This window comes from Miniopterus schreibersii, assembly GCF_964146895.1.
Source record: "Miniopterus schreibersii genome assembly, chromosome: 16".
Taxonomy (NCBI): domain Eukaryota; kingdom Metazoa; phylum Chordata; class Mammalia; order Chiroptera; family Miniopteridae; genus Miniopterus; species Miniopterus schreibersii.
The window spans coordinates 9069308-9096939 of record NC_138116.1 but is presented as its reverse complement, the minus strand read 5'-3'; the positions used below and the strand labels follow the sequence as shown (position 1 = coordinate 9096939).

General features: G+C 39.2%; 1 protein-coding gene across 5 annotated transcripts; it reads left to right on the top strand.

The window, feature by feature from the left end:
* Positions 1-5: 5 nt before the first annotated feature.
* Positions 6-26487, top strand: CEP95 (centrosomal protein 95). Of its 5 annotated transcripts, none has more exons than XM_081161781.1 (20): positions 6-207; positions 1621-1749; positions 2744-2851; positions 5729-5839; positions 8423-8528; positions 9808-9923; positions 11226-11354; positions 12085-12275; positions 14040-14152; positions 14333-14462; positions 15071-15221; positions 18987-19069; positions 19827-19916; positions 20699-20828; positions 21653-21822; positions 21918-21992; positions 23064-23216; positions 25121-25267; positions 25572-25643; positions 26145-26487. In XM_081161781.1, the coding sequence occupies exons 1-20, from the start codon at positions 189-191 to the stop codon at positions 26319-26321; spliced, it is 2400 nt and encodes a 799-aa protein (XP_081017907.1). In that variant the 5' UTR covers positions 6-188; the 3' UTR covers positions 26322-26487. The 5 variants fall into 5 exon arrangements, with proteins under 5 accessions (XP_081017907.1, XP_081017906.1, XP_081017908.1 ...); XM_081161780.1 differs by having other exon boundaries at positions 18930-19069; XM_081161784.1 differs by having other exon boundaries at positions 160-207; positions 5710-5839; positions 18930-19069.
* The last annotated feature ends 1145 nt before the right edge of the window (positions 26488-27632 follow it).

The following is a 27632-nucleotide window of genomic DNA, read 5'->3' as shown; positions in this document are numbered from 1 at the left end:
GGAAGTGCTGTGGCGACCAATCAGCAGCGAGAAGCCGTTTTACCGTTCCTCCCTCTTTCACCCCTCCTTCCCTGTGCTCTGCTTTCGTTCCCCCGCCTCTCCGCTCCGTGTCAGCGCCGTGCGGCCCTTCCGGGACACCGTCCCCCGCGCCCCCAGCTCGAAGCCCGGCGGCGACCTGCCTCCGCGACATGGCGGGCTCAGAGGCTGGTGAGTCTCGGCCTGGAGCCCCGGTGTGTGTGGACTAAAGCCTTTCAAGCCCCCGGACGCCCCTGCCCCCGCCCGTTTTTTCTTCAGACCTCCGGCCAGCCTCTACTAAGTCTGGCTCGTGACATCGCGTCGGAGTGGGCTGGTTCTCTGGGTCGGGTCGCAGCCCAGCCCTCTGTCCGACCGGAGGCCGTCGCGTGCGGTTTTGGGACGGGGGAGAGAGGGCCCTGTGGCGAGGGCCGTAGTACAGCCGCATCCTGGCTGCAAAAAAGGGGAGTCGGAAAGTTTCTTCCCCGGACTTGTATTTCTGTGGGGGCCCTAGCCGCTGTCAAGGCGCTCTCTGCGCTTGCATTGTGGGGACTGAGGTACATGCATCTACCTGGACTGTGGAGGAGTGCCACTCTTAAGATCTGTTGATGCCCCTGCCAAAGTAGAATGGTTGCGGATTTTTCTCCTCGGTGACCTCTGGAGTTACCGCCTTTGTCTAGCACCGCTTTTGAAAAGCGAATTGATGTCGTTGTCTAGGACGCGTTCATCCTTTCCTGCGGGACCGCGTTCAAACCAGTTGTCATGGTTTGGTCGTCTGTGAGAAACGGGCGAGGGGGCGAGGGAGATAGTGTGCCTTGAAGAAACAATCACACACATATCTAGACTATATTAAAGGTAATTGAACAGAGAATAAAAGAACTTTCCCTTTAACCACCAATCACTTCAGGGGAACATGTTTCAAGTTTTCTAAGCAACCTTTGGTCGAGAAACCCTTGAAATAACTGCTAATTTCAACAATATCTGGGCGAGGAGTACACAGAAAACTTAAACAGTGTTGGTAATGTGCTAATTCTGGATTTAGGGACTTTTTGTGTGTACTTTCCATATTTTCTTTCATATAATCAGATATTTTTAAAAATGCATTAGTGTTGGTGTCATTACTCCAGTTCTTAACAGCCTAAGTTAATCACCACCTACAAGATAATAGAGTAAAAACATGACTAATGCTATTGGGAATTTGAAGCAACATCCATTAATTAGTTTCTGGGAGCCTCAATATCATTAACCATCTTGTTTGGGACATCCATTTACTTGTAAGTATGTTCTAAATAAAAACACCTAAGTATGTCTTGTAAAATAAGAACTACAGTAAATAACTTAAGGGTTTAGGTTGCAACAGTGAAAATTGGTTTTGCATCATGTTTTTGATTGCACTGAAATTACAGCAGCCTGGAAGACATTCCAAGAAATTAGTATATCTTTTAAAATATCATGCCTAGGAGGGTCTTTGAAATTCTTTCGTAATCAAATTCCTTGTCTTGTACAGAGTTCAATGTCTGTTTTGTGAGGGTTGGTGTTTGTTTGTTTTAATGTGTGTATGACTTTTTCTAGTGCTATGTAAAGCTAAACTTTTCCCTTTCTCAACAGAGTGGGTAACCATTGCCAATAACCTTCTCCTGAAATGTCACATACACCTGAGGATACATGAACTAGAAGATTGTGATGCTAATGTCTTTGTTGCTCTTTATCAATCCATTTTGGGAGAAAAGGTACCAGGTAAGAGTACTAAAAAGTGGGAGTAATAATGTTTGTATCTTCAGCCAGAAGTTCCTAGTGCCTTTAGTTATAGCCTATGGTATTTGTAAACTCTTGAGTTTCCTGTTGGTGTACATCTTATTTCTCAGTTATGCATTCATTTTCTTAATGAATACCTTATGAGACCAAGCCATGATAGCAGCCTTGGTCAAGTCAGTTTGACTGGTCTTGGTCATCACTGTTCAGTCTAATCATGCTAAGTACCTTGTGAAAGTCACACCTTTTCTGTAAACGTACTTTCAAAGGTTCTAAAATTGAGTGGAACTTAGACACTTGTTGGGTCCTCTTACTTAAACAATATTAAGATTTGGTGTTTGTACTGTGTTCCTGGACATTCAATAAGCCTCCTTTCACACCTGTTACAGGGTTTCTCTCTCATGGAAAGCAGCCCGTGATTATTGGTTCAAGTGCCACCTCTGCACTGCTTTCCCTTTTTCTTGCATCATCCTTGAATCTAAGGGGCTCTTTATCTTCCTTTAGCATGGTGCTTAATGTGGAGCATGTTCCTATATTTATTCAGCCATATTCAACTGATAAGTATTCAACCAATAAAGATTCTCCAGTTTCTATTAACTTCATCTGTACTCTTAAAAACCTGTTCTGAATAGGTCCAGAGACATGGAAGCATGGAACAGACTGATGAATCTCAGAGGGAAGGGGAGGTGGGAAGAGATTAACCAAAGCACTTATATGCATATATGCATAACCATGGACACAGACAATAGTGTGGTGAAGGCCTGGGGTGGGGCAGGAGCTTGGTGGAGGGGAGTAATGGGAGGAAAATGGGGGACATCTGTAATACTCTCGACAATAAAGATAAATTTTAAAAAATAATAAAATAAATAAATAAAAACCTGTTCTATTTGGGCAGAGGCCTAATCAGAGACAGAGAGATGAAAATTTAGACCCTTATAGATGCAAAATTATGTAGCTTTTTTTTTTTTTTTTTTCACAGACCTCATAGCTAGTCCCAGGAGTCTAGAGGATGAAGTTCACAATGTACAAGCAGTAATTGATTCTCTGGCCTTGGATTACCTGCAGGTCAGCTTGTCTCACATAACAGGTTGGTATATACTTAACCATCAGGTAATTTTGCATTTTACTAACATAACTTGTTTAGAACCGTAGACACTGTTTAGCCAAATGAGTAAGCTTATGAAATAGACCAAACAGCAAGATTGAACCAAGACAGTTGATAGGTATAGTTAAGGCAGCCACCCTTGAAAGCTTTTCTAGGAGAGTCAGACATTGAGTTTACAATGGATCTGGGTCAGAGCCCTAGCTGGTAGTTTGAAGTGTGATTTTTTTTCTCTCTGTTATTTTGTTATTTTAAAGATACCATGCTGCTTGTTTGTAGTAGCTAAAAATTAAAAACACTTAAATGTCCACTAATGGTGACAGGTTAAATAAATTATGGTAGCTCCATAGAAGGAACTAGTCTGCAGCTATAAAAGATAATTATGATGCTCTTTATGTACAGTGTTCCATGTTAGTGAAACAATCTCCAGTATATATTATGTGAGAACAATGTGGTGTAGTTACAATGATAATGTGCAGAGTATGCTACTATTTGTAAATACAAAGGTAGGGACAGTATATACGCAGTTGTTTTCATGCAGAAGGATTCTCTAGAAGCATATACAAGAAACCTATAATACTTTTTGCCTCCAATAAGAGGAACTTAAGGACAAGGGAGGAATGAGACTTTCCATTGTATGCCTTTTGTACTTTTTTAAATTTTGAATCATGAGTATATTACCTATTCAAAATAAACAAACAAACTGTAAATTGTTTTTAAACCTTTTTCTTAAATAGAGTAAATTATTTCCTGCTAATGAACGGAGGGAATCTTGGAGATGTGAAACTGTACTTAATCACTAAGAGAATGTTTATACTGTTAATCTATTCTTTGACAGTAGTAAGTAGTAAGGAGGTAAATGTTAATCAGGATAGGTCATTTCCATCTCTTAATGTGATATTGACAAGAACAAGTTTTTGCAAAAATACTCTGTCTTAAGTTTTTCAGTTCTAGGTGAGTAAATGTGGTAATTTAGTTTGGAGATAATTCATTTTGGGGGATACTCCTGGGGTTTTTCTGTTCTTTTGCAATTTAGAAATGCATTATCACTGGAGTAGGGCAATTTCTGGTATTTGTGCTTTTAAAACACACCATAGCAAGGTTGTGTCTGCTTACAGAACTTTTTATTGCAGAGCTTCCCCTGATAACTCACACCCACCCCATGAAAAGCTGCAAAACTGCTTACCTCCTCCAGTAGACTGCAAAGCAGCTTTGTACTCCTTGTGTTTTGTTTAAATCCGTTTTTTTTACACCATGAATCACTGCATTCTGGCAGGCAGTCTTAGTTGCTGGGTTGTCAGAATATACTCCCCATCCTGGAAACTGAAGTCCTGAGTATGCCCTTGGGGTATACTTGTGTATCTTGTTAAGCCAGAAAAACATAAAGCTTAAAAACAAGATTTCTCTTTAGTTGTTTTAAACAAAACAAAAAATCTGTTAAACATTTGACTAGTAGTATTCCAAAACATTAAATTTCTGGTTTAGGTTTGTTTTGCATCATGAATAAAGTTATAAATGGCTAGATTCTCTCAAATATCAAATTCCTACTCTGCTTCTTCCATACTGGTTTGAACTCATGAGAATGCCAGGCATGATCTCCCAACTGAAGAATTAACTTTGTCCATAACTGGTGTTGATTGGAGTCTATTTTATGGGATGTTTAACATGTCAAGTTTACCTGCTTTTACAAACCCATTTCTTGTCAACATTTCAACTTAACATTTAAAAATCTATTATGGGCTAGGTGGTGTGCTAGGTACTATTTAAAGATTAACTTCTGGAATGTGGTGGGAGATGTAGCTGGAGAGGTTGGGTATGAGGTGAAATTAAAAAGGGTTTTATATGTTGGGACCCATTGACAGTTTTTTTGTAATTGATTTTAAACAGAGGAAGGAAGAGAGAGAGAAACATCAACCGGTTGCCTCCCTCATGTGCCCTGACAGAGGATCAAACCTCCAACCTGAGTATGTGCCCTGTTGGGAAATTGAACCCACCACCTTTTGGTGTATAGGACGATGCTCCAACCAACTGAGCCACACCGGCCAGGATCCACTGACAGTTTTTAATTTAAAAAAAATTAAAAAATGGTATGATCTATACAAAGTGAAGAGGAAATAACAAATTTGAAAAAATTAGGAAATCTGATGAAAGTATTTCAACAGGTTTTTTTGTTTTCTTTTTATATTTCTTTTTTGCTATTATCTTCAAAACAAACCACCATCTAGAAGTAGGATTCCGCAATCTGAAACAGTGTTCTCTCCTGGCATTTTTTTTCACCAGCCAAGTAAAGTTCTGCTTAGTTGTTTTATACTTTGGTATAAATTTTATCAAAGGATGTTTTCGTAAGTCCATTTATTTTGCTTCTTGTTAAAGGAAGGAATATGCCAATAAATTATCAAACACCATATTCAAGACTACCCCCTTTACTTCCTCAGATAAAATCAGGCATCAGGAAATTGATGTTTTTAATACAGTTGATACTTGAACAACATGGGGGTTAGGAGTGCCAACCCTTGCGCAGTCAAAAATTCATGTATAATGTAAATTAGCCCTCCACATACATGGACGCCCAACAATGGATAGAAAATACTGTTTTTGAACTGTGGTTGGTTGAATTCTCATGTGCAAAACTTGGGGATACAGAGAGCCAACTGTATATTTATTGGGGGGGAAATTTGCATAAGTGGATCTATGCAGTTCAAACCTGTGTTGTTCAGGGTCAGCTGTATTACACTGATTCTCCTGGGTTGATTTATAATCCTTGTATCTTGAACAATATTTTCAGTGGTATATCCATTTCTAAATGATGAAGCTTTTGATTTCTTGGTTAAATTTTTTAATAGCTCTGTATTCTGTGTCCAGGAGAAAATATAATGAAAGGAGATAAAGAATCTATTAAGAATCTCCTAGAAATTTTTGATGGGTTGCTGGAGTATCTTACAGAACACATCAGTGAAACATCTCATGAGAAAAGTAAGTTTAAGAATAGAAACTTGGTTTAGTTTTTTTCTGTGATGTCCCGTTTTGCCTTTTATATTTGTGTCTATTTTTCTTCATAGGAATTAAAATCACTAATACAGTATACCTAATAAATATAATTGTAAATTAAATTTCAATTCTTATTGTTCCAAGTGGTTGAAAACTTCTAGACTGTCATCATATCCTTTGTCAACTTGGATGTTGCTTATAAATTACTTAAAAGTTAATCTATAATAGCTGAGTTCTGGCTTAAATTGCTTATTATCACATGAAATCCCTTAATGCAAAATTTCCTATGTCAAAACTGCCATTGTTGTTACAAATTTAGATGTTGCTGAGGTGTCAGGAGGAAGAATTGGTGCATTTTTGTCTTCAACCCGCACTTTGGTTTGTGATAGCCTAAATATTTTTAATTTTACTCTGAGTAACCCAGTTCCCTAAATTGTAACAATTCATTGTGTGAAATTATTTTATGTTTTTTAATGATAATTATAAAGCTCAGTGTCGCCATATTGTTTCCCAAAAGGGTTATGGTTATTTAAACTAGATCAGCAGTATATAAGAACTATGTATTATCTCGGCTCAATAAATCCCATTTCTAGGGGTTTATCCTAGGAAAATTATACAAAAGAAAGTTAGGTGCTTAAAGATCTTTCTTGAAATGTTATTTATCATTACAAGAAAAACCAAAATCCTGTATGTCTTAACAATTTGAAATTTGTTATAAACAATGCTGTATGTCATGGTTGGAATAATATATTACCCATTTAAGAATGGGTTTACTATTGTAAAGTTACTCACAAAAAGTTTCCAGCAGTAATAGCAGTGAACATAAATTCTAATATAAATGAAGACAAAAAATTTGGGTTGGCTCATCATTCCTAATACACTGTTGATGGTGAGACCTATGCTGTGATTATAACATTTGAAGTTAATCTTAAACTCTTCAGTTAGAGATAGTTTTCTGCCTTTTATCCCTGTTCCTAAAAATATTTAAAAGCATATATAGATAAGGCCTGGAAGGAGAGATTGAAAGGCATGCCACACTGGATATTTCTTTTTTTTATTTCAAAAACTTTTGAATGTTTTGAGTGTTGAGTGTTTTTTTGAGTGTTTAATATATGTTAAATACTAGCCTAGCTACTCTGGGAGGATTCAGAGCTGCATATCATATTTATTGCTCTCAAAGAAACCTATACACAAGTCAGAGAGATAGCCATAAATACATACAATAAAACCATTATTGGAGAATTGGGGGAGACTGAATGATGTGAAACTCGCCTAATTCGAGACTACCAGTGGGTATTTTGATACTCTGGGGCTTCTTAGTCAATTTAGCAGCAAGATTAAGAGGCCAAAACTACCTCTAAGTAAAGAGAGTGTTGTGGAAAATTATGATGATAGCAGCAGTTTTTACAATGTAGTGCTTGACTGTAGGTTGAGGAGGGATGATAGTGACCTGGCCAAGGGTAGGGCAGTGGGGATGGAGAGAGGGCAGAACTTAGTCTGTCCTTTCTGAATCTGGTAGTAAGTAAATGCTGAGGGAGGGATCTTCCCAGGGGAGGTCAGTAGTATGTGGAGAGCTTAGTGCTGCTAGGAGGGAGTTGCTCAGGGAGGGCCTCCCTATGTAGTAGTACCTTAGTTGGACTGGGTTTTCTAAAGTCTGATTGTTACCTTTGCAGGTCTAAGTTTATATAGCAGTATTGCCTATAGCTGGTCAGAGTCTTCAAAACACCAATTAATAATGAGAAGTAAATCTTTATTATCACCAGTCACATCAGGTGTGCAGAGCAGCTTCTTCCTGGTACCTGAGCTAGCATTTCACTTACCACTGAAGAAAATGGGACTTGAAGGCAGACCGTAGGCTCAGTGCCACTCACTGTATGACTGAAGCTCTCTAAGCCTTGGTTTTTTCTCATCTGAAATTCTTTTACAGTTGTAAAGAAGGTTAAGTAAGTAGATAAGCATAAATAGTTTAACACCAAGCCAGCTCAGAATAAATGCACGACGATTGTTACCTGATGTTATTAAAATGTTGTTTGGTAAATCCAGAAGGGTAGATCTGAAATCACTTCCCTGGTGAGTTAGTGCCTCTGGTGACAGTATATTCATCAGATATGTGGGGGTAGAAAAAAGATTGGTAGTCCTAAGGAAAATATTATCCAAGGCTTGATGTGGTCTGACTCTTAGTTAGAGCTTAAAGTAGGCTGACACAGTCATGTTTTCTGAAGCCACACCCTAGTCATCTTGCCTCAGGCATCCCTTAAGATAGTGAGGTATAAAGAATAACAAGTAAACCTATCACCCAGCTTAAATAAGAAAACATTGCTAATTCAACTGTAGACCCTCCTTTTAAAGCAACACTTGTATTGTTTCTTTGTTACCCAAGTAACATCATTACAGGTGACGATTTGGTTCTTTCAAATTTCACTTTTGCAAGAGCCCAGTTTACCAGGAAGAGTTGAGGGTGCCGTACTGTTCTTCCCCTCACCCAACCCCGGTATAGAAATAGGAGCATATTAACTTGGGGCTTCTTGTGTGTGCTTTTTTGGTCTTGTTTTTGTCTGTTCTAAACAGGTGAAACTGGACAGGGTTTTAAAGAATACCATGGAGAAGAACCTTTGGAAGCATCAGAAAGCACTAAAGAATCCAAATCATCATGGAAAAGAGTTTCTTTTGAGAGGTACCACTCAGTGTCTATGAATTTAGTCAAAACAAGTTATGCTTTTTCCTTCTCCTAACAATTAAAATTGCACACAATAGACCAGGGTGGCAGCAAAAACACAAACAAAAAAACAAAACAAAGCTAATGTGAAAATGTGACCAACTTCTACACCTCCCTGACGGAGTTTAAGAGCCCTGAGCTGGGGGCAGTATTGAATTCTCTTCACCGCCCACTGTTTTCTTAATTCCTTTTTTTATCCTCACCCCAGGATACCTTTCCCATTGTTTTCAGAGAGAGAGACATCGATTAGGGCTGCCTCCCGCACTCCCCACCGGGGCTGGGGTGGAGCCTGCCACCGGGCACGTGCCTTTGGCTGGAATCCAACCTGGGACCCTTCAGTCCAAGGGCCGACACACTAACCACTGAGCCAAACCGGCCAGGGCACCGCCTACTTATTTTTTAATTTTTCCATTCATCTTCAAAGTAGTTTACGTTCCTTGCAAAAAACTTGGGAAGAAGAGAAAAAAGAAGGGGGTAGGATCTACCATTTAAAACTAAATAACTGCTTTAACATTTTGTTGTACTTTAGCCTTTCTTACTGTGTTTTTTTTTAAATTTAGTCATACTGTTTACATAATTTTGTTTCCTGCATTTTAAAACTAGCACATCAAGTCTTTCTCCAAGTTGTTGAACTCTTTATGAAAATTTTTAATCTCTCTGATAACATATTCTTATGGGTGCATCATAATTTACTAAACCACTTTTCTAAAGTAGAGGTGGTTGTTCCTGTGCTTTTATATTATTTTTTTAATGTGACCTGTACCTTTGTTTATTCTTTCTTCCCCTTGCCTCCCAATATCTTTAAGTTGCATTCAGAGTCAAAGAGTATGAATGTTACAGGGCTGTTAAAAGTTGTTAACAAAAGGCTGTGATTGTTTATATACCCAACCAGCAGGATGAAAATGCTGGGTTACTGAACTCTCCTGTACCAATATCATTGACCAATATCAGAGTTTTAAAATTTGTGCTACTTTCATAGACAGAATATACTGTTACAGGTTTGATTGTACTTCTGCTAACTAGATGTTGAACATTACAGTATTCCTTTTTTAAAATATCTAATTCTTAGATAAGCAGTAAGAAGTGATAAATGGTAGAAGGGAGTGTCTTTGTCTTTCTGTGCATAGCAATGAGCAGTCTGAATACTCACAGGCAGGCTGCTTGAAGCAGCTCTTGGGCTTCTCATGGGAAGGGCCTCTGTGGTCAGGCTGGGCCCTGAGTGAGGGAACTCTTTCAGGTGTTCCTGGTCATCTGAGGCTTTGGGTCCCTCTTGGGATGGAGATGAAGCAGAATCCACTGGTGAAATAATTAGACTTGGAGACACAGCACACACCTTTTCTCTAAGAAGTAATGGTGAGTAGTTAAACTTTAAATGTCAGTTACTGTTATTCAACATACAACTATGAAAATATAGTTATACTTAGGAGTGTTTAAAGTTGAGAATAGAGAGAGCCTTTACTGGACTTAAGAATTCAAATTCCAGAATACCACCATTACCCACTAAATATGAACAGTTATTTGAAATCAGTGAAGTGAGAATTATAGGCACATGGGCTACTAGGTGGATACAAGTTTGCCCTATAATACGTGGGACTTGATGCCATGGGAAGAGAATTCTAGATGCAGCTTAACAATCTAGTAATACTCCAGCCATCAGGTTTGTACATCCAGTGGCAGTTTTTCTCCCAGACTTAAGGCTACATTTCTAACAATCTGCTCATACACAGTAATCTTGTGTGTAAGGCCCATTTTGAGCCTTTCTCCTTTCCCTCCAACCATCCCACTCCCTGTTCTGCCCACTTGGTTGCCATCCTCTTCTCTGCCATTATAGTGTTTCTCCTGCATGGATGCTCTTCCTTTCTATTCCTGGTAAACTCACCTGAGGCTCTGTAACCCTTAGTGTAGCCTTCACCTTATTTTGGTAATACCATTTTCACTTTGCACGTTAACTTTTAGTTTGTCTATTATATTAACTGTGAGTTCCAGGGACAGTAGCCACATCACACTCATTCAGCAAAGAAGGACATTTCATAATGATAAAGGGATCAGTTCAACAAGGGGCTATAACCCTTGTTAACATTTACACACCCAACATAGGAGCGTCTAAATATATAAAGCAAATATTGACAGACATAAAGGGAGAGATCAACAGTAATACAGTAATAGTAGGGCACTTTTAACACCACATTGACATCAATGAATAGATCAGCTAGACAGAAAATTAATAAGGAAACAGTGGCCTTAAATGACACACTAGAACAGATGGATTTAATTGATATTTTTAGAACATTTCAGCCAAAAATAGCAGAATATACATTCTTTTTAAGTACACATGGAACATTTCCTAGGATAGACCACATGTTAAGCCACAAAACAAATCTCAGAGCTATACTACGCAGTCAGCATTTCTACAGTTCTAACGTTTATTTTTCTAAAGCAAACTAATGAAACATTGTGTAAAACTTAGCTTTCAAGTTGTATAAATGATCTTGCTATCTGATAGCCATTAAAAGTAATTGTTATTTTCAGCAATCCCACCAACATAGTCCTATGATGATGTCATTCCTGAGATTTTTATCCTCTGGGTACAAAATTCTTGGATTTAGTATGACATTCACAGTAAGAAAAGTTTACCTTTAATATTTTCTTTCCTAGGTACCCAGGGTCCTAACAAAATGCAATCTGAACAGGCCTCAACTGTACCATGTCTTAAATCACATGAAGAAGTATTGAACCCTCCTTCTAGTTTTTTGTCCAAGAGTAGGACATCCTTTGTTGAAGACCGTGAGTAGTAATGTTCTTAGTTCTTGGACAGTTGCTGTGAGTTGGAGACAATAATTCGTTCCTGAGACAATTGCTGTTGCTGTTAGCCCTTTTACTTTTGTTGCTCTACACTTTATGCAGGTTTTTTTGGTTTTACATGATCTTATTTGTAATGTTTGCTATTAATTATGAGCTCATTTCTTTTTAAGATGGTCTTTGGGCACATGTTTTCCATCCACTATTTTATTACCTAAATCCTCTCAAGACTTTAAGACAATAGGAGTCTCTGATATATTCGTTTATCAGGTGGTGGTCTTCAAGTTATTAGTGAATGATAAAATATAGTAACTTGAAAATTATTGCTGCTTATTGTTATCTCTGGGATGTTCATATGGTTAGTATTACATAAAACCGTTGTTAATGGCTACCTTTATAACATGTGAACGAACCGTAATTTACATAGCTATTTTTCAAGCCATTTAGTGTTTTTAGTAGGTTTTTCATTGCTTTTAAATAACTCTTCAGGAAACTTTTATGATAATATTAAAATTACATTCTTCCTAATTAGATCCCTACTTGTTTACTGAAGATAGTCCCTGATTTGTATTTTGTGTGCTTTTTTTAAAAAATCAAGTTAAAATATGTTTCTAAGTGGTATTGTAAATAAGTTTATATAGATATGTGTATATATAAGATGACTCTTTTATTGTAGTTTCATCTTAATGTCCACTTAAATTTACCCGACTAGCAGAAATTCCTCCTGTGGATATGATTCCAAGCGCTAGGAAGTTAGGGGAGCCTATCCGATCGGCTGTTCCTTTACATCCACCCTACCAGCCTTCAGAGCCCCGAGCACCCTGCCCCATAGGAAGAGAATACTTGCGTTCAAGTCACTGCTCCCCTGCCATGGATTCTACTGGAGAGAGCACGACATTTTCTGTGGTACGTGCAAAAGCTTACTTTCAGTTGGTTAGATCTATAGATTTAAAGAAGTCTCTGCTAGAATAGTAGTCAAGGATATTACACTAATCAGAGCACTGTACTTCTTAAACTTGACTTGTGCATACACCTAATGTCCTTTCTTTAGGAATAGATAAAAAGGGAAATAATAAGAGCCAGCACATACTGAGTGTTTATTTTGTTCCGGGCACAGTTCTAGGTACTTTACAGATATTGAGGAACTTATTCTTCTCAACACAGCTCTGGGAGCAGGTACTATTTTTGTTTCCCATGGGTAAGCTGATAGAGGTTTAGTATCTTGTCTCAGGTCATAAAACAATTGTAGAGTAAGGATTTGAACTCAGGCATTCTAGCTTCAAAACCCACATTGTATGTCCCTAATTAAATAAAATGTTTAAAAGTATAAAAAAATGTGAAAAATAATGTTTTATCCATAGTCCTATCATCCAGCATGAACTACTGTTAATATCTTGGCCTATTTGCTTCCACTCTTCTATTCTTTAAAAAATAAATCCTTTTATACAGTTAACCTGTCCCTATCTTCCTAGAAATAAGAACAGGCAGGTATATGCAAAGAGTAAATTTATAAATAATGATACGTTCTCATTTTAAAAAGTCAAACAGTGCAGAAAAAGTACAGAGACAAAAGGAGCATCATTAGCATTAGGTGATCATCATTCTAAACATTCTGTGCATCTATTCAGACAGGAGGGTGGATGGAAAAAAAGGGAGAAAAAAGAAATCATAGGACAGTGGTTACAGTTGGGAGAGGCTTGAGGGAGTGGGGCAGGGGGTGGTGAAAGGGCTTATGAGTTGCTGGTAATATTTTATTTCTTAACCTGAGTGGCAGTTAAGTGGGAGTGTCCATTTTGAAATAATTGTTGAGCAGGATGCTTCAATATAAAAGTTTTTAAAATATTTTTAAAGTTTTTAAATAATATAGTTATTTACTAAAGAATATTAAATTTAACTTTAATAGAAGAAAAAGGTACTGAAGTGAAACTGAAGACATTGTTGAACATCAAATGTTTCTTCACCACAAGAAATACTTTTCATAAGATTCCCTCTAAGATTAAGAAATAAATTGTTGCCCAGCCGGGCGTGGCTCAGCAGTTGAGCATCAACCTAGGATCCAGGAGATTGTGGTTCGATTCCTGGTCAGGGCACGTGCCGGGGTTGCGGGCTCGATCCCCAGTCGGGGGCATGCAGGAAACAGCCGATCCATGACTCACTCATCATTGATGTTTCTCTTCCCCCCCCCCCCCCCCCCCGAAATCAATAAAGATATATTTTAAAAAAGGAAAATAAATTGTTAAAAATGTTAGGAGTTCCTATTCCTATTTTGGGAGGTTTCATCTTTAACTGTTTCCATTTTGGGCAGTTTATATTGACTTCTTGATATGAAAGACAGTGACTTTAATACTTTACACTTGTGGTTTGATTTTTCATTGTCTAGGTACAGCCATAGTCCCTGGGTTTTCATATTTACAAACATCTCACCTGCCCTTATAGTTGAATGGCATCCTGAGCCACACTTTCTCTCTGAGTTTACAGGCATTGCCCCATTCTTTTGGTATTGGGGATCAATAGAGTATTTTGACAAATTCTGTATTTTATTAAAAAAAGCAAAACATGAAAAATAAAGGGACCTCGCTTTGTGCAACAGTTCCTCCCCTTCCTCCACACCCAAATGTTATTTTTATGTGTCTTTGTAGTTTTTCAAATCATCTCTTTTGTTTTTAATAGGACCCAGATAATAGAGTTTTCTTAACTTCCAAGTTCCCTAAAGATAGCAAACAGGAAACAAGTCCAGCTCAAGTTCAAGGCCCTAGGACAAGGAAGCTTCCCAAAGGAAAAAGGTAACATTACTTCATTGTTTACAGTCTGTTTGGTAAAGGGATTTGAAGTTAGGAGTATACTTTCCAATCTTAGCTGTGAAAACCAGTATGAAATATTCGTTAAAGCACATATTACAGTTATTTTAAACTAAGTAATATACACTTGGCTACCTAAATGTCACATGGTCACTTTTATTACAGATATGAAAACAGAGCTGCAGTCTCATCCTGGGATTCACCTTTCTCCCAGAGGTCGAAAAACAGGTTAACAGAACAAGACTTACATGCAGTATCAGAGAAACTCTCTCAACGGCTCTCTGAATTAGATCAGGCAAGTCTTGTTTTTATCTACATTGATATTGCCATCGTTGGCGAGCATTTAAATGATCTTATAATTGAAAGTGAAAGCTAAGCTAAGAAACTGGGAAAATTACTTGTGTTTTAGTTGCCATGAAAATGTTCCTTAAGTCAGGTAGGATGATAGGATGAAAAATGATCTCCTATCTTCGTGATATAACCAAATTTGGTACAGATTTATCCAAATTTTTATTGAATTCTGATGAAAACTAATCATGTAGCATAAGAGATTACATTAAACCATTTCTCTTTTATACAGCTATAATATAGTTTCCCTTTGTCACTAAAGACAGAGTTATTATAAAATTAGATGGATCTCTGATTCTCAAAATACAATATTATAGTTTGGGGTATCATTGAATAAATATATTGAATCCTTTTTGAATTACTCTAAAGTTTATTAAAACTGAATAGTCCATAGCACTGATATATACTCTTTAGAAACTAAACATGCATAAGCATCTGAAAATCTGTTATTAGTGCCTAATTATCAGGGGAAGCTTTCTAAAGGTTATGTCTGTCCTCTCCTTGCAACTTGCATTCTGCTGAAATTAATGAAAAGATGTTGAATTTTATTGATAGATGTTAAAAAGTGCCCTGGGTGATCGAATTAAAGAAAAGACTCACCACGAAGAAGATGCTGGACATGAAGAGGTGGAGAGTGGAAATTATGAGACACTGTCTCAGCACAGTGACAGCGTCATGGAGTGTGGGCCGAAGAAGCGAAGACCAGGTACCCGTTCCAGAGAGGCCAGGATGAGGTCAGGCTAGGGAACCATTTATGCACTCCCATGGGTTTGTAATGACCGGCTTTCCCATTTTTAATATTTCAGAAATATAGGATCAAAAATAATATCAAATACCTGTATCTTCATGATCTAGAAGTAGCAGATGTTAACAATTATATTTACTTTACACCTTTGTGTTGAAGTAAGAGTTGAAATATCTCATCTGTCGTTTCCACAGTCCATTCTTTTTCCTTCCATCAAAGAAACTACTCTCTCAAAATTAGCATCTTTTTTTCTTATTCCTGTTTATTTTTCCTTTCCAGTTTTATTGATATATAATCAACATATATTATTGTATTCATTTAAGGTGTACAACATGATTTGATATATGTATATACTGCAAAATGATTACCACAGTAAGTTTAGTTAACATATAACTTTTAAGATCTAATCTCTTAGCAATATTCAAATACGCAATACAGTAATTTTAACTATAGTCGCCATGAGGTACATTACGTCCCCAGAACTTATAACTGGAGGTGTGTACCTTTTGTACTTTCCACCTTCACACATTCGCCCACCCCCAACCCCTTCCTCTGTCATCCATCAATCTGTTCTCTGTATCTATGAGTTTGGTTTTTTAGGTTCTACATATGAGTGAGATAATACAGCATTTATCTTTTTCTGTCTGACATATTTCATTCAGCATAATGCCCTCAGTGCCCACCCGTGTTGTCACAATTGGCAGGATTTCCTTCTTTATGGTGAAATAAATATTGCATTCCATATGTATGCATTCTTTATCCATTTATCTGTCATTGGACACTTAGGTTGTTTCCATGTCTTGACTGTTGGAAATACTACTACTATGAATATGGGGGTGCAGATATCTTTTACATTACTATATGTTGGAAAGTAGCACACACAAATCAGCCCCCAGCACTCTGGCTCCAGTTCCTCAGCACTTGCACTGCCTTGAGTGGTCTTATTTAGATGACAGTGTTTCATCACTTTGAATTTGGTTTCTGGAGAAGTGTCATTTTTCTTCTGTTACCTGTTTCCTTGGTTGTTCATGGTGCTTGATGGCATATTTAAAGTAGTGAACACTTTTCTTTAGATAGTCTTGATCTTAACAATTCAGCAGGTTGATAAGTCTTTCTTTTGTTTTCCAGTAGATGGTGCTATAGCGCAAGTTTTTGTTTTCTCTTACCTGCGCAACTTTGTGCCTCTGGGGTTGCGGGTGTCACTGTGGTCATAAGAGTCTCCACCTGGGTGACTGCATGCGTGTCCCTGCTGTGTCTGAGTCACCTGAGTCTCCAGGCATCGCCATCATGGTGGGGAGATGTGACATGTGGGGGTAGGCTGGGTTTGCGGAGCCTGCCTCACTGCCACTTAGTTTCCTGTGGCTGCTGGCACCACTGCTGTAGCCAAGAGGCTGTAGCCATGTCTCTGCTGCTGCTACACGGTTCTGCTGCAGTCGGGAGGGAGCCGGATTCTCAGGTGCAGACACTGCTTCTACCCCTTACCCTCTGCCAGGTGGAATGTGTGGGCTGCACCCCTACTATGTCACCGCCACCACTATTGGGTTAGCTGGAGCCATGGGCTTAGCTACAGCAGTAGGGGAACTGCATCTGCGGGCAACATCCCTGTCCTGCCTCCACCTGGCCTCCCCTACACATTCTAATACACCCACCTTCAGATGTACCAATGTGTGGCTCTCTCAGGCGTGGTAATGTGCTCAACAGAGGAACCTTTGTTGGGTTATAGATGTCTGATTAGTTGTAAATTTAAGGGTAGATACACAGGGGTCTTCCCATTCCGCTGTGATGCAGACTTCACTCCCATAGTGCCATCTTGAACAGGAACCCTCTATCCCTGTTTTTATAATTTAACAGTCTGTGTGTTACCTGTTTAAATACGCTATTTTATGTTTTTTAAAATAATTTACAGATACTGTATATATTATTCAGAAACTTGCTTTTTTTTTTGGTTAACGTTATTTTGGAAATCTATGTTGATACTTATATGTCCAGTTCATTCATTTTAACTATTATATAACTAAGGTCATACAGTTGCCCCATTTGTGTTTGTGTATATATTTCTCATCATTTCCCCATTGTAGGTCATGTAGGTTGTTTCCATCACTACAATTCTGCCATGAACCACAAATGAACAGGTTTCTCTAGGATCTACATCTATTAGAATCACTGGATCTTGCGGTTCACACTGTTGCGCCATTACCAGATTCCCCTCCAAAGTGATTGCACCAGTTTATAGTCATCTCAGCAGCACATGACAGTTTCTGGTTTGCCACTTTTCTGCAGATACTTCCTACTATTGGTTCAAATTCAAGTAATTACTGTCTTCCACCAACGAGAATTCTGCATGTTTTCCATTCCCTTTTCTCTACTTTAGCCAACCTTTTTTCTCTACAAACAGTATTTCTCATCTAAAACTTCCTGAACTTTTTCAGGTGTTTTTTTTACTCCAAGGATGTTTGTCCTTCTCAATTATTTCATCTCTCTTTCTTTACACTTGGCTCAAGTAATCTCTAGGACCCCTAGTAACCTTCATGTTCTCTTACTATATACATACATATGGCATTCAGTTCTGAAAACATAAGTTAAAGTATTACACTTTAATTAGATGTTCAGTTTCTAAAGAAGAATACATTATGGCTATAGTAAAATGTCCTAAAAACAGCATTTTAAATAGATTGTACAATTCAGTTTTTCGTAGTATCTCAGCATTCTAAATAAATTAAGAAGATTTGAATTAAGAGAGTGAAAGCGCCCTAGCTGGTTTTGTTCAGGGGTTGGAGCGTCGGCCCGCAGAGTGAAGGGTCTCGGGTTCGATGCTAGTCAAGGACATGTATCTTGGTTGCAGGAGGCAACCAATCCGTATGTGTGTCTCACATCGATGTTTCTTTCGGTCTCTCTTTCTCTCTTCTCCCCCCTCCCTTCCACTCTCTAAAAAAAAACAATGGAAAAATATCCTCGGGTGAGGATTAAATAAATAAAATAAAAATAAAAATAGAGACCCAGGGGAGTTTGGATTTATTTAGAAAGGTAGCAAACTAATCTCCTTGACCTTAGAACCATATTGAATTATCCCACTTTTCCAAAAAGACATGGAGTCTCCCTCTTCACCATTAGATGTCCAGGCACAGCTATAAACAATGGAACATAAAAGGTTTGTGGAGAGGACTGGTTTGCTAGCTCTCTTGGGCAGTGTGGGATTAGGGGGGCCAGATGGCTAAGTAGGAAATAGTTAGGACTGCTTAGAAAAGGCTCAACTGTGCTAACTTTTGCTTATAAGCATGCTGCTCTATAAGGGTAAGATTTGAGTAAGTAAAAGGATAGCAGACATAAGACTGTAATGGTTTAACATTTTCTTTCTTCCTCTACCACCAAGAGCACTTAATATTGGCTTTTGTGTACAGCAGGCGTTCCACATTTTGCTCCATTCTCAACCCAGTTGAATACAGACCTAAGTACTCCTTTGTGACAGTGCACATTTATGTGCATTTATCCATTTACTTGGTATGACTAAACATCAAATACAAATTAGTCATAGGAGACAGCACATTTAGAGTACACTAGCACATTCACAGTCACTCCATTTGGATTTGGTGAAAATCAACTATTTGGTCTCCAACTTAACATTTCTGGTTGTCAGACACTAATGGCGTATGTCTCTTCTATGTTGTGTAGGACTTGCTGTGCATAGAAAGCCACCCAACAGATCTCATTCGCTCTCTCCATCTCCAGCTAACAAAAACAAACAGTTCCACATGGAAAGAAAAAGGCAGCGAAAGCCTAAAGAAACAGATATCCGCCGATCCGAAGCAAAGGTACATTCCATCTCTTGACTGCCATTGGGCAACAGGCAGTACCATTTACCCTCAGGCAGATGCTGCATTGAACATGCTGTTGATTAAAGGCTAAAATGCATCATATTCTTGAGCTGAGTAGATAGAAAATTATGTTACATAGATTTCATGTCCCCAGTTTGGGAGCATAAAATCTGTATTCACAAAATTTTAAGAAGACTGACCTTGTCGGATACAGCCCAGTATTGGAGGGAATTAAGAAAGAGTAGGTCAGTAAGGGTTGGTATTTTCAGAGAGAGCTTTAAAGATGGATAGAATCTAAGGCAGATTAAGTGTAACAGGCCATTTGAGTTACAGATAGGATGAAAGTGCCCAAGACAAGAGTGAGCGGAGGTGGTTAGGATTCAACAAGGAAAATGTGTGATTACCAAGGGACAGTTTCAGCTTTGGAATGGGGATTTTGAAATGTAATAAATTTAGAACACTTAAGTTGTTTGCTGTAGTATGTTTTATAATTCAGGTGTCTTACAGTAGCATGTAACTTCCACTCACGGGAGTATCAAAGTAATTATAAGAACTATGGGAACAAAACCACATTATGTACAGTTTCATTTTCTGTCCCAAGTATTCAGTTAAATAATGTATATTTGTTATACAGAGCCTGAAAGGAACTCTGTTAAAAGTGGATACAATGGCAGGATCTTGACAGAACTTTTTCCTTCATTTCTGCTTGTATATGTTTTTATAACTGAATATGATAACGCCCTTTCCTGTGTAGGCACTAACTGAGGCGTTTGAAAGGGAACTGAGAAGAAATAAAGTTCAAGAGAACATTGGACCCCCAAGAACAAATGACGAGGAGGAAACAGTGGGTAAAAGTGTCTAACGTAATGAATGCCATTTGGTCAGATCAGGGGAAAGCACAGAGACGACCTGGTTAAAGGAGAAAGAATCAGCAGGGCTTTAATCATCAGCTCCTTAGAGAAAGACAGGGTTTCACTGCATGATGTGGATTTTTCTCTTATTTGCAGAGTAGCCAGGTCACTAAAGCGTAGCAAGACACGGTACCAAAGAAGCTAGCATTGTTCTTTCCTGCCCAAAACTTCCCTCCGTGTTTAAGAGGTTCTATGGCTTAGTTCACCAAAGGTTTAATAGATAGTCTAGGCTGACAAGTTAAAGGGAGGTAAGAAAACACAGGAAATCTCAGTAGTTATATACCTGGTGGGAAGAAACCCAAAGCGTCAGTTTCCACTGCCTTTCGAAAGGATGGTTACAGAAACTAAAAGCATGGGGAAAATGCTTATGCTACAGTGTTCATAAACAGGATATAAAATAAAATATGGTTACAACTAAACATCGTTTGGGAACTTTGAAGACTTTTTCCATGTAGATTTAAAAAAACAAGTACTTGAAAACATTAGTAGTTATATTTAGGGTATGGGACTATGGCAGCTGTGAAGTCTGAAAAATAGTCCTTTTTCAAATTCCAAAGGATGCCAGAAGTCAAAAGATTCTTTTTACTCAGACATCTACAGTAAGGTGGTTTGAGTGGGGGTTAGTTAGCTATTTTTGTCAATATGTAATATTTAAGGTGATGTATAAAAGTTATTAGACTTCTTATTTCTATTCTGTTTTATATCTGCTTTGAAGGAAAAAATACACAGAGAAGCTGGTCATAAAGGAACTCCAAAACGTTGTCAACCTTGGGAGATTTACTCTAGAAACACCGTAACTCCAAGTCCAAGAGGTGGCTTGCCAAAGCCAAATAAAGTATTTCCAAGTAAGAACCACAAAATTGTACTTTATGGAAACTGGCAGCCTTTAAAAGTGTGTGCTACATTCCAAGGACACGCACTGAAAACTGACATCTACCAGTTAGTTGGAGAAAGTTCCCCTTTTTCACTGCCATTTGCTAGATTTCTGTAAAAAGATAAAACTCTTAAATAAGGCATTTTTTAAAAACTCCTTAATAATATCTTAGGGAGGCCTATATCTTGGCACCGAAATAGTAGTAAGACCGCTACCTGCTGCTCCAGCTTTAGCTTTACTCTGCTCACTCATGTTGGCTGTCTTTGTTTCTGGGAAGTTGGTAGAACCAGAGGGATGCGCCAAAGCAAGCAGATGGCCTGTCCAGCTCCTGTTATGATGACAGTTGGTGCCAGTGAGTGTTAAGAGTCCCGTTACAAGGAAAGTGAGGTCATGTGGAATGCCAGGGTGCAGTTTCAGAGACGGCTGGCCTAACTACATCCCATCAGACAGAACCTTTACCTCCCAGTAGGGCTAAGGAGTCTGTCTGACCACACACAGAGCATCCACCCAAGGCACCGAGTCAGCTGAGCAGTTAGGATGGACTTCACAAGACCAGCTTGTCATCAGTCAGAACCGTTGAGCTTATTTTCACTCGTACTAGTAGTTGGCTTCCTCTGATCAAAGAAGGGATGCAAAAGTAATAACATACTCTTAGAATTGTTCTTTTCAGGATCAGAACCACATCACTTAAGTAAGCTTTGATCTATCAGGAAGGTGGAACAAGAGTTCTTATTAAAAGCTGTCAGCAAGTCCCTCACATCAAGAGCATCTTTCTTTGTTTTTTTTACTTTGCAGTGAAAGTAAATGAAGAGAGTCTCCTGCCTCTGATGCTTGAGCAGTTTCCATTTCTCTATGTTTCTGGCCAAACACTAAGCAAAATGTGGAAACAGCAAATTGCACAGGTTGAAAGGCTTAAAAAAGATGCATGTAGAGAAGATCGGTCAAAGAAAAAACTCCAGGAAGAAGTAAGCTATCAATTTTAAGTGTAGGACTAAAAACCAAGAGGGAAAGAGCTTAGCGAACAGCATTATTAACCACCTCCCTGTTGTCCCCCTCCAAGATAGAAGAAGCCCTAAGAAGACATGACCTGCTTACTGCACTCGTCAGGAAAGAATATGAGCATAACAAGAGGCTGGTATGTCAAGAGCAAGTTGGGTGTTATAATTTTGAATTTATAACTCAAATTACTTGTATTTGTACCAGCTGTGCAATAGTCCCATAGACTGTTACCTCGAGCACTTGCCTATGGAAGCATCTAGGGCTGGAACCAAAACTGTTGAGTGGGGAAGGTGCTAGGTGATGGAGACATTTTCTATGAAATGAAAAACCTGAGGCTTTGAGATGTTAACTTGCCCTGGGGGCCACCATCATCAGTAAGGAACCAGGTTGAGATTTTAATCTGGGTCTGTTTCTACCTTCATAGCCCCCTCAAGGGACTACGTTGTAACTAGTGCTTTAGTCCGCTCCCATCTTTCTCAGGTCCCAAGTAGAGAGCTGGGGTAGTTTATCGGCCTCCATTATCATTTGGATAGAGAATCATACATAGCACGTTACCCTCTGTTGAGTATAATGAAGGGGAAGGACAGAGGTCAGAGACACTATGCCAGAGGAAGAGATTTCAAAACCCTTGGTTGAATGTAGAGATAAACAATAACTATAATCCCAAACAATTGCAAAGGGGAAGCCATCCCAGGAACGGTGTGTGGTCCTTTGGCACGGGGGCACGGAAACAAGTATCTGAACACCTAGGTGAAGGGTTTCTGTACATGGCTTCATTTCATCCTCACTACTTTTGTAAGATGATATTGTCTAATTTCCTTAGTTTTGACTAAATACTCTTGGTAACTCAAATTTTGCATGAAAGTCAGAACGCTATTTTCTTATTCCTCCTAAGCTGGCATTTGAGTGTGGCTTAGGTGACACCCTAATGGAACAGGGAGATGAGATCCTCGGTCCCACCAGAGCACTGCTGCCCTCTGCCGCAGTGGGGGCTCGTTGGGGTGGCTCTCGGGACTGAGGTGATAAACCTCCCAAAGGCTTGAGGACATCGGGGGGCTAACAGTCTTTCACACTCTGGCCCAGGCAGTAGGCCACTGGTCCTCCATATCTGGCTTACTGCTTGGACATTGTGGTGGGGAGTGGGGCAGATGAGAATGCTGGAGTCTGTCTTCCTCTTACCCTTACCTCTTCCCTTTCCTTTTCTTAGCAAGACTTCAAGGACCGCATTCATAGGCAGAAGTTAACACAATCAAAAATAAAAGAAAATCGGCAGCAGATTGTTCGTGCCCGAAAATATTATGATGAGTATAGAGTTCAGTTGCGTGCAAAGATGATGAGAGTGAGGACCCGAGAAGAAATGGTAAGTGTGGCTTTTCCAGCTAACCCTGTTAAGAAGGTGAATTTTGTCTATTACCTTTCAGGAACACCACCTTTGTTTGTAACTCTTGTCCCAGTTTGATTCCAAAATTCAAATACAAGTCCTAAAATGTTGGCTCTGAGAGGTCAGACTTGGCCATACCTCATGTTATTACCCCAGTAGTACACCCTAGTCTATTCTCAGTCTCCACTGCCCTCATCCGAATTCCCTCTGCCCTCCTGCACGCAGGTACTTCTCCCATACAGTGCTTTAGGGGCTTGGGAGCATGTTATCAGAGACAGGAACGTAAGATGTGATTCGATGACCTAGGCTTCCACATAAAATCAGAAAAATACATGGGACAGATGTGCCCTGAGACATTTCCACGAAGTATTTGCTGTCTCATCCTAATCAAGTTGAAATGCTTAATATTTTGGAATTCTAAACTGGCAATAAATTTCATCCCTAGAGTAAAACATTAAGGTAATTATAGTTAACTGGGCTGAATACTCTAAAGTGGGTCATACTGTTATCCTCATTTCTAGAGGATACTACTAAGACTTTGAGAGGTTAAGTGACTTGACTAAGGTAATATGGCTGGCTAGTGCATACATGGCTCTAAGAACCAGTTCTTTGATCAAGAAGTCTTACTAATCAATGGAGGACAAGTGGGCATATCCAAATCCTTTGAACAGTTTGTTTTCCTGTGGCATTAAATGGTAACCACATCAATGTCAGTTATGCACAAGTATAGATACAGCATTTGTTTCTGCTCTGTGGTTCTTGCCATATATACGTGGCTACTTTAGATATCTTTCCTGAAAGCAATAAAGAATCTCTGGGCTGCAGGAAAAGATGCTGAAACACCATTCATTAGTCATTAGGGAAATACAGATCAAATCCACAGAGAGAGAGCACTCACACCCACTAAGATGGCTGAAATAAAGAACACAAGCGTTGACAAGGATATGGAGAACTTGGAACCCTCACACAGTGCTGGTGGGGCTGTAAAATGGTGCAACCACTTTGGAACAGTCTAAGAGTTCCTGAAAAGGTTACACATAGAGCTACCGGCCCCGGACGGTTTGGCTCAGTGGTTAGAGTGCTAGCCCGTGGACTGAAGGGTCCCGTTCGATTCCAGCCAAAGGGCATGTACCTCGTTTGTAGGCTCGATCCCTGGGCCCTGGTCGGGGCTCATGCAGGAGGCAACCAATCGATGTGTCTCTCTCACATCGATGTTTTGCTCTCTCTCTCCTCTCTCCCTTCCACACTCTGAAAAGCAAATATCAAGTGAGGATTAAAAAAAAAAAAAAAAGAGCTACCGCATGACTCAGCAGTTTCACTCATAGATATATATCCACACAAATAATTTACACACACGTGTTTGCAGAAGCACTATTTATAATAGCAAAAAAGAGGAAGCAGTCTAAATGCCATCAACTGATGAGTGGATAAACAAAACACGCTGTCCATACAGTAGAATAAACTACAATACAGATGAATCTTGAAGAGATGCTCAGTGAGAGAAGCCAGATGTAAGAGGTCACATAGTATATGATTCCATTTATATGAAATGTCCGAAGTAGACAAATCTGTAGACATAGAAAGTATACTAGTGGTTACCTGGGGAGGGCAGAATGGCGAGTGGCTGCTGTTGGGTGTGGGGTTTCTTTTTGGAGTGATGAAATTAGTGGTAATGGTTGCACAACTCTGAATATACTAAAACCTACAGAATTGTACATCTTCAAAGGGTGAACTTTATGGTATGTGACCTATGTCTCAATAAATGTTATATTTTAAAAATCTTTGTGAAATACAATGAGTATATACCTCCAGTTGGGTAAAATTATTATATTCCTCCATGAAAGTTCAGCATAACTTAATTTTTCTGACTAAATAACTGACAGCTATTTAAGAAACTGTTTGAAGAAGGTTTACAAATTCAAAAGCAAAGGTTACGAGACCTAAGAAACTATGCCAAAGAAAAGCGAGATGAACAAAAGAGACAGCACCAGAATGAACTGGATTCAATGGAGAACTACTATAAAGACCAGGTGAGCTCACTGCCGCTTCTTTACATTCTCGTGCTTGATACTGACCATCCTGTCAGAAGTCAGCTCAGTCTGGACAGTAACTGCTGGACAGTAAATTAATTCAGAACTTGTCACTGTACAGGTTAGACTAACCTCATTTTCAAGATTGAAGTTTAAGATAAGCTAAGCTAGTGCTTGACTAATGTACAGTTTCTATATTGCCCTATTTCTAGTAAAGATTTTAAGCGTCTGAACATTAAATATAGGAATTGTTATATTTAGACTACAAATAAAAGATTTGGGTTTTTTTCTTCCCTGTAAACAGTTTTCATTGCTGGCAGAAGCCATATCACAGGAACATCAAGAACTCAAAGCCAGAGAAAAATCCCAGGCCCAGGTAATGATTCACAGGATAGAAATCATTTATTTACTTAAAAAAAAAAAATTTTTTTAATTGATTTCAGAGAGAGGAAGAGAGAGGGAGAGAGAAACATCAATGATGAAAGAATCACTGATCGGCTACCTCCTGCACGCCCCCTACTGGGGATTGAGCCCGAAATCCTGGCATGTGTCCTGACTGGGAATCAAACCGTGACCTCCTGGTTCATAGTTGCTGCTCAACCACTGAACCACACCAGCTGGGCTATTTACATTTTTAAGAAATGAAAAAACAATTATATTATACTTTAAGGGGACTGGAGAGAATACCAGTAAGGTCCATCTGTGGTCCAAAACATTTGTCCCCTGGTTCTAACTTCACCTAGTCAGGCCTTTGTATATTAAATTATTAAAACTATTGCAGGAACTTGATGAGCCGGAAGTTAGAGAGGGAATAAAATAGATGAGAGTGGCCTGGATATACGCTGTGAGTAGCAGGATGACATGAATTATCTTTCAGACGTTATACAAGGTGAAGAGGGAGCTGAGATCTAAGATGGAGAAGGAAATTCAGCAGCTGCAGCGCATGATCACCCAGAACGACGACGACGCTTTCTTCCGGGAGCTGGAAGCCGAGCGCTTCAAATCCCGGCTTCACCTGGCTTCCTTCCAGTACAGGAAAAACCCCTTCCCCTGAGGCCACCTCCCTCCCTCGCGTTTCTGCAGGACTTGACCAGGGCAGACTTAGAATTGAGCCAGTAAACTAAACCAGAAGAATCATTTCTGAATGTCTTGTCTACATATTCATTCCAATACTTTTTATGAAATAACATTTTAAATAAAAATTGTTTCCTTAAAGTTTACTGCTTTTGAATTTATGACCTAAAACCTTAAAGGCACACATCTTTAATTAGTCCTTTGTACTAAAGCAATCAATAAGCCTTGGTTGAGCAGCCAGCTCCTGAAGCCTAGTCTTGTGGGAACAGTGCTTGAGGACCAAAAAAATCTAATTCAAAGAAGGGGTAGAAATGTGAGCTTGTCATCAGATCAGAGGTGGGACGTAGGAGTAAACCTTGAAGATGGGTTCAGGTGCGTGTAGTTTCACATGGTGCCTAGATGAGAGTGTATGCGTATGGCTTCTAGCGGTTGGTAGAGGCCGGGGCTGTAAGGCCCAGTGTGTGCCTCAAAAGAAAACTAGTGATTGCGGGTGGGAAGGAGGCATAATGGACTTGAAGTGAGCAAGAGTACACCAACCCTATTTCTAGTGTGGCGGAACATGAGAAAAAACAAAACCCACTTCGGGTGGCGTCTTCCATGGAGAAGAGGGCTTCAGAGCTGGAGGAAGGCTTCAGAGAACTTGAGGATATGGGGACTTTTGCTGATCAAAACCACAGAGTGACAGAGGACACCAGGAAAGGAGTGGAAGGAGAAGAGAGGTTCCCATTAGGGCAAGTAGAGGGTAGCATGGCAGTGAGCATATGAACGATGACAAATGGAACAGAACAGAGCACCCACACATATGGTCAGTTTAGACAAGTGAGCCAAGAATATGGGGAAAGGACAGCGTCTGTAAATGTTGGGCACACTGGACCAGTGGACCTTACAACACACACAAAATTAACTAAAAATGGCTTAAAGACTTGAACATAAGACCTGGAACCATAAAACTCCTAAAAGAAAACACAGGTGGTGGGCTCCTTGACAGTGTGCTCTTGCCAATGATTTTTTAGATGGGACACCAAAAGCAAAAATCCACAATTGGAACTGTATCAAACTAAAAAAGCTGCACAACAAAGGAAACCAACAAAATGAAAAGGCAACCTCCAGAATGGGAGAAAAAGTTTGCAGATCAGATATCTGAAAAGAGGCTGATATCCAAAATAAAAGAGAACTCACACAACTCAATAGCAAAAAGTCAATTCAACTAAAAAACGGGCAGAACTGAACATACATTTTTCCAAAGAAGACACACAGATGACCGAAGGTACATGAAAAGATGCTCAGCATC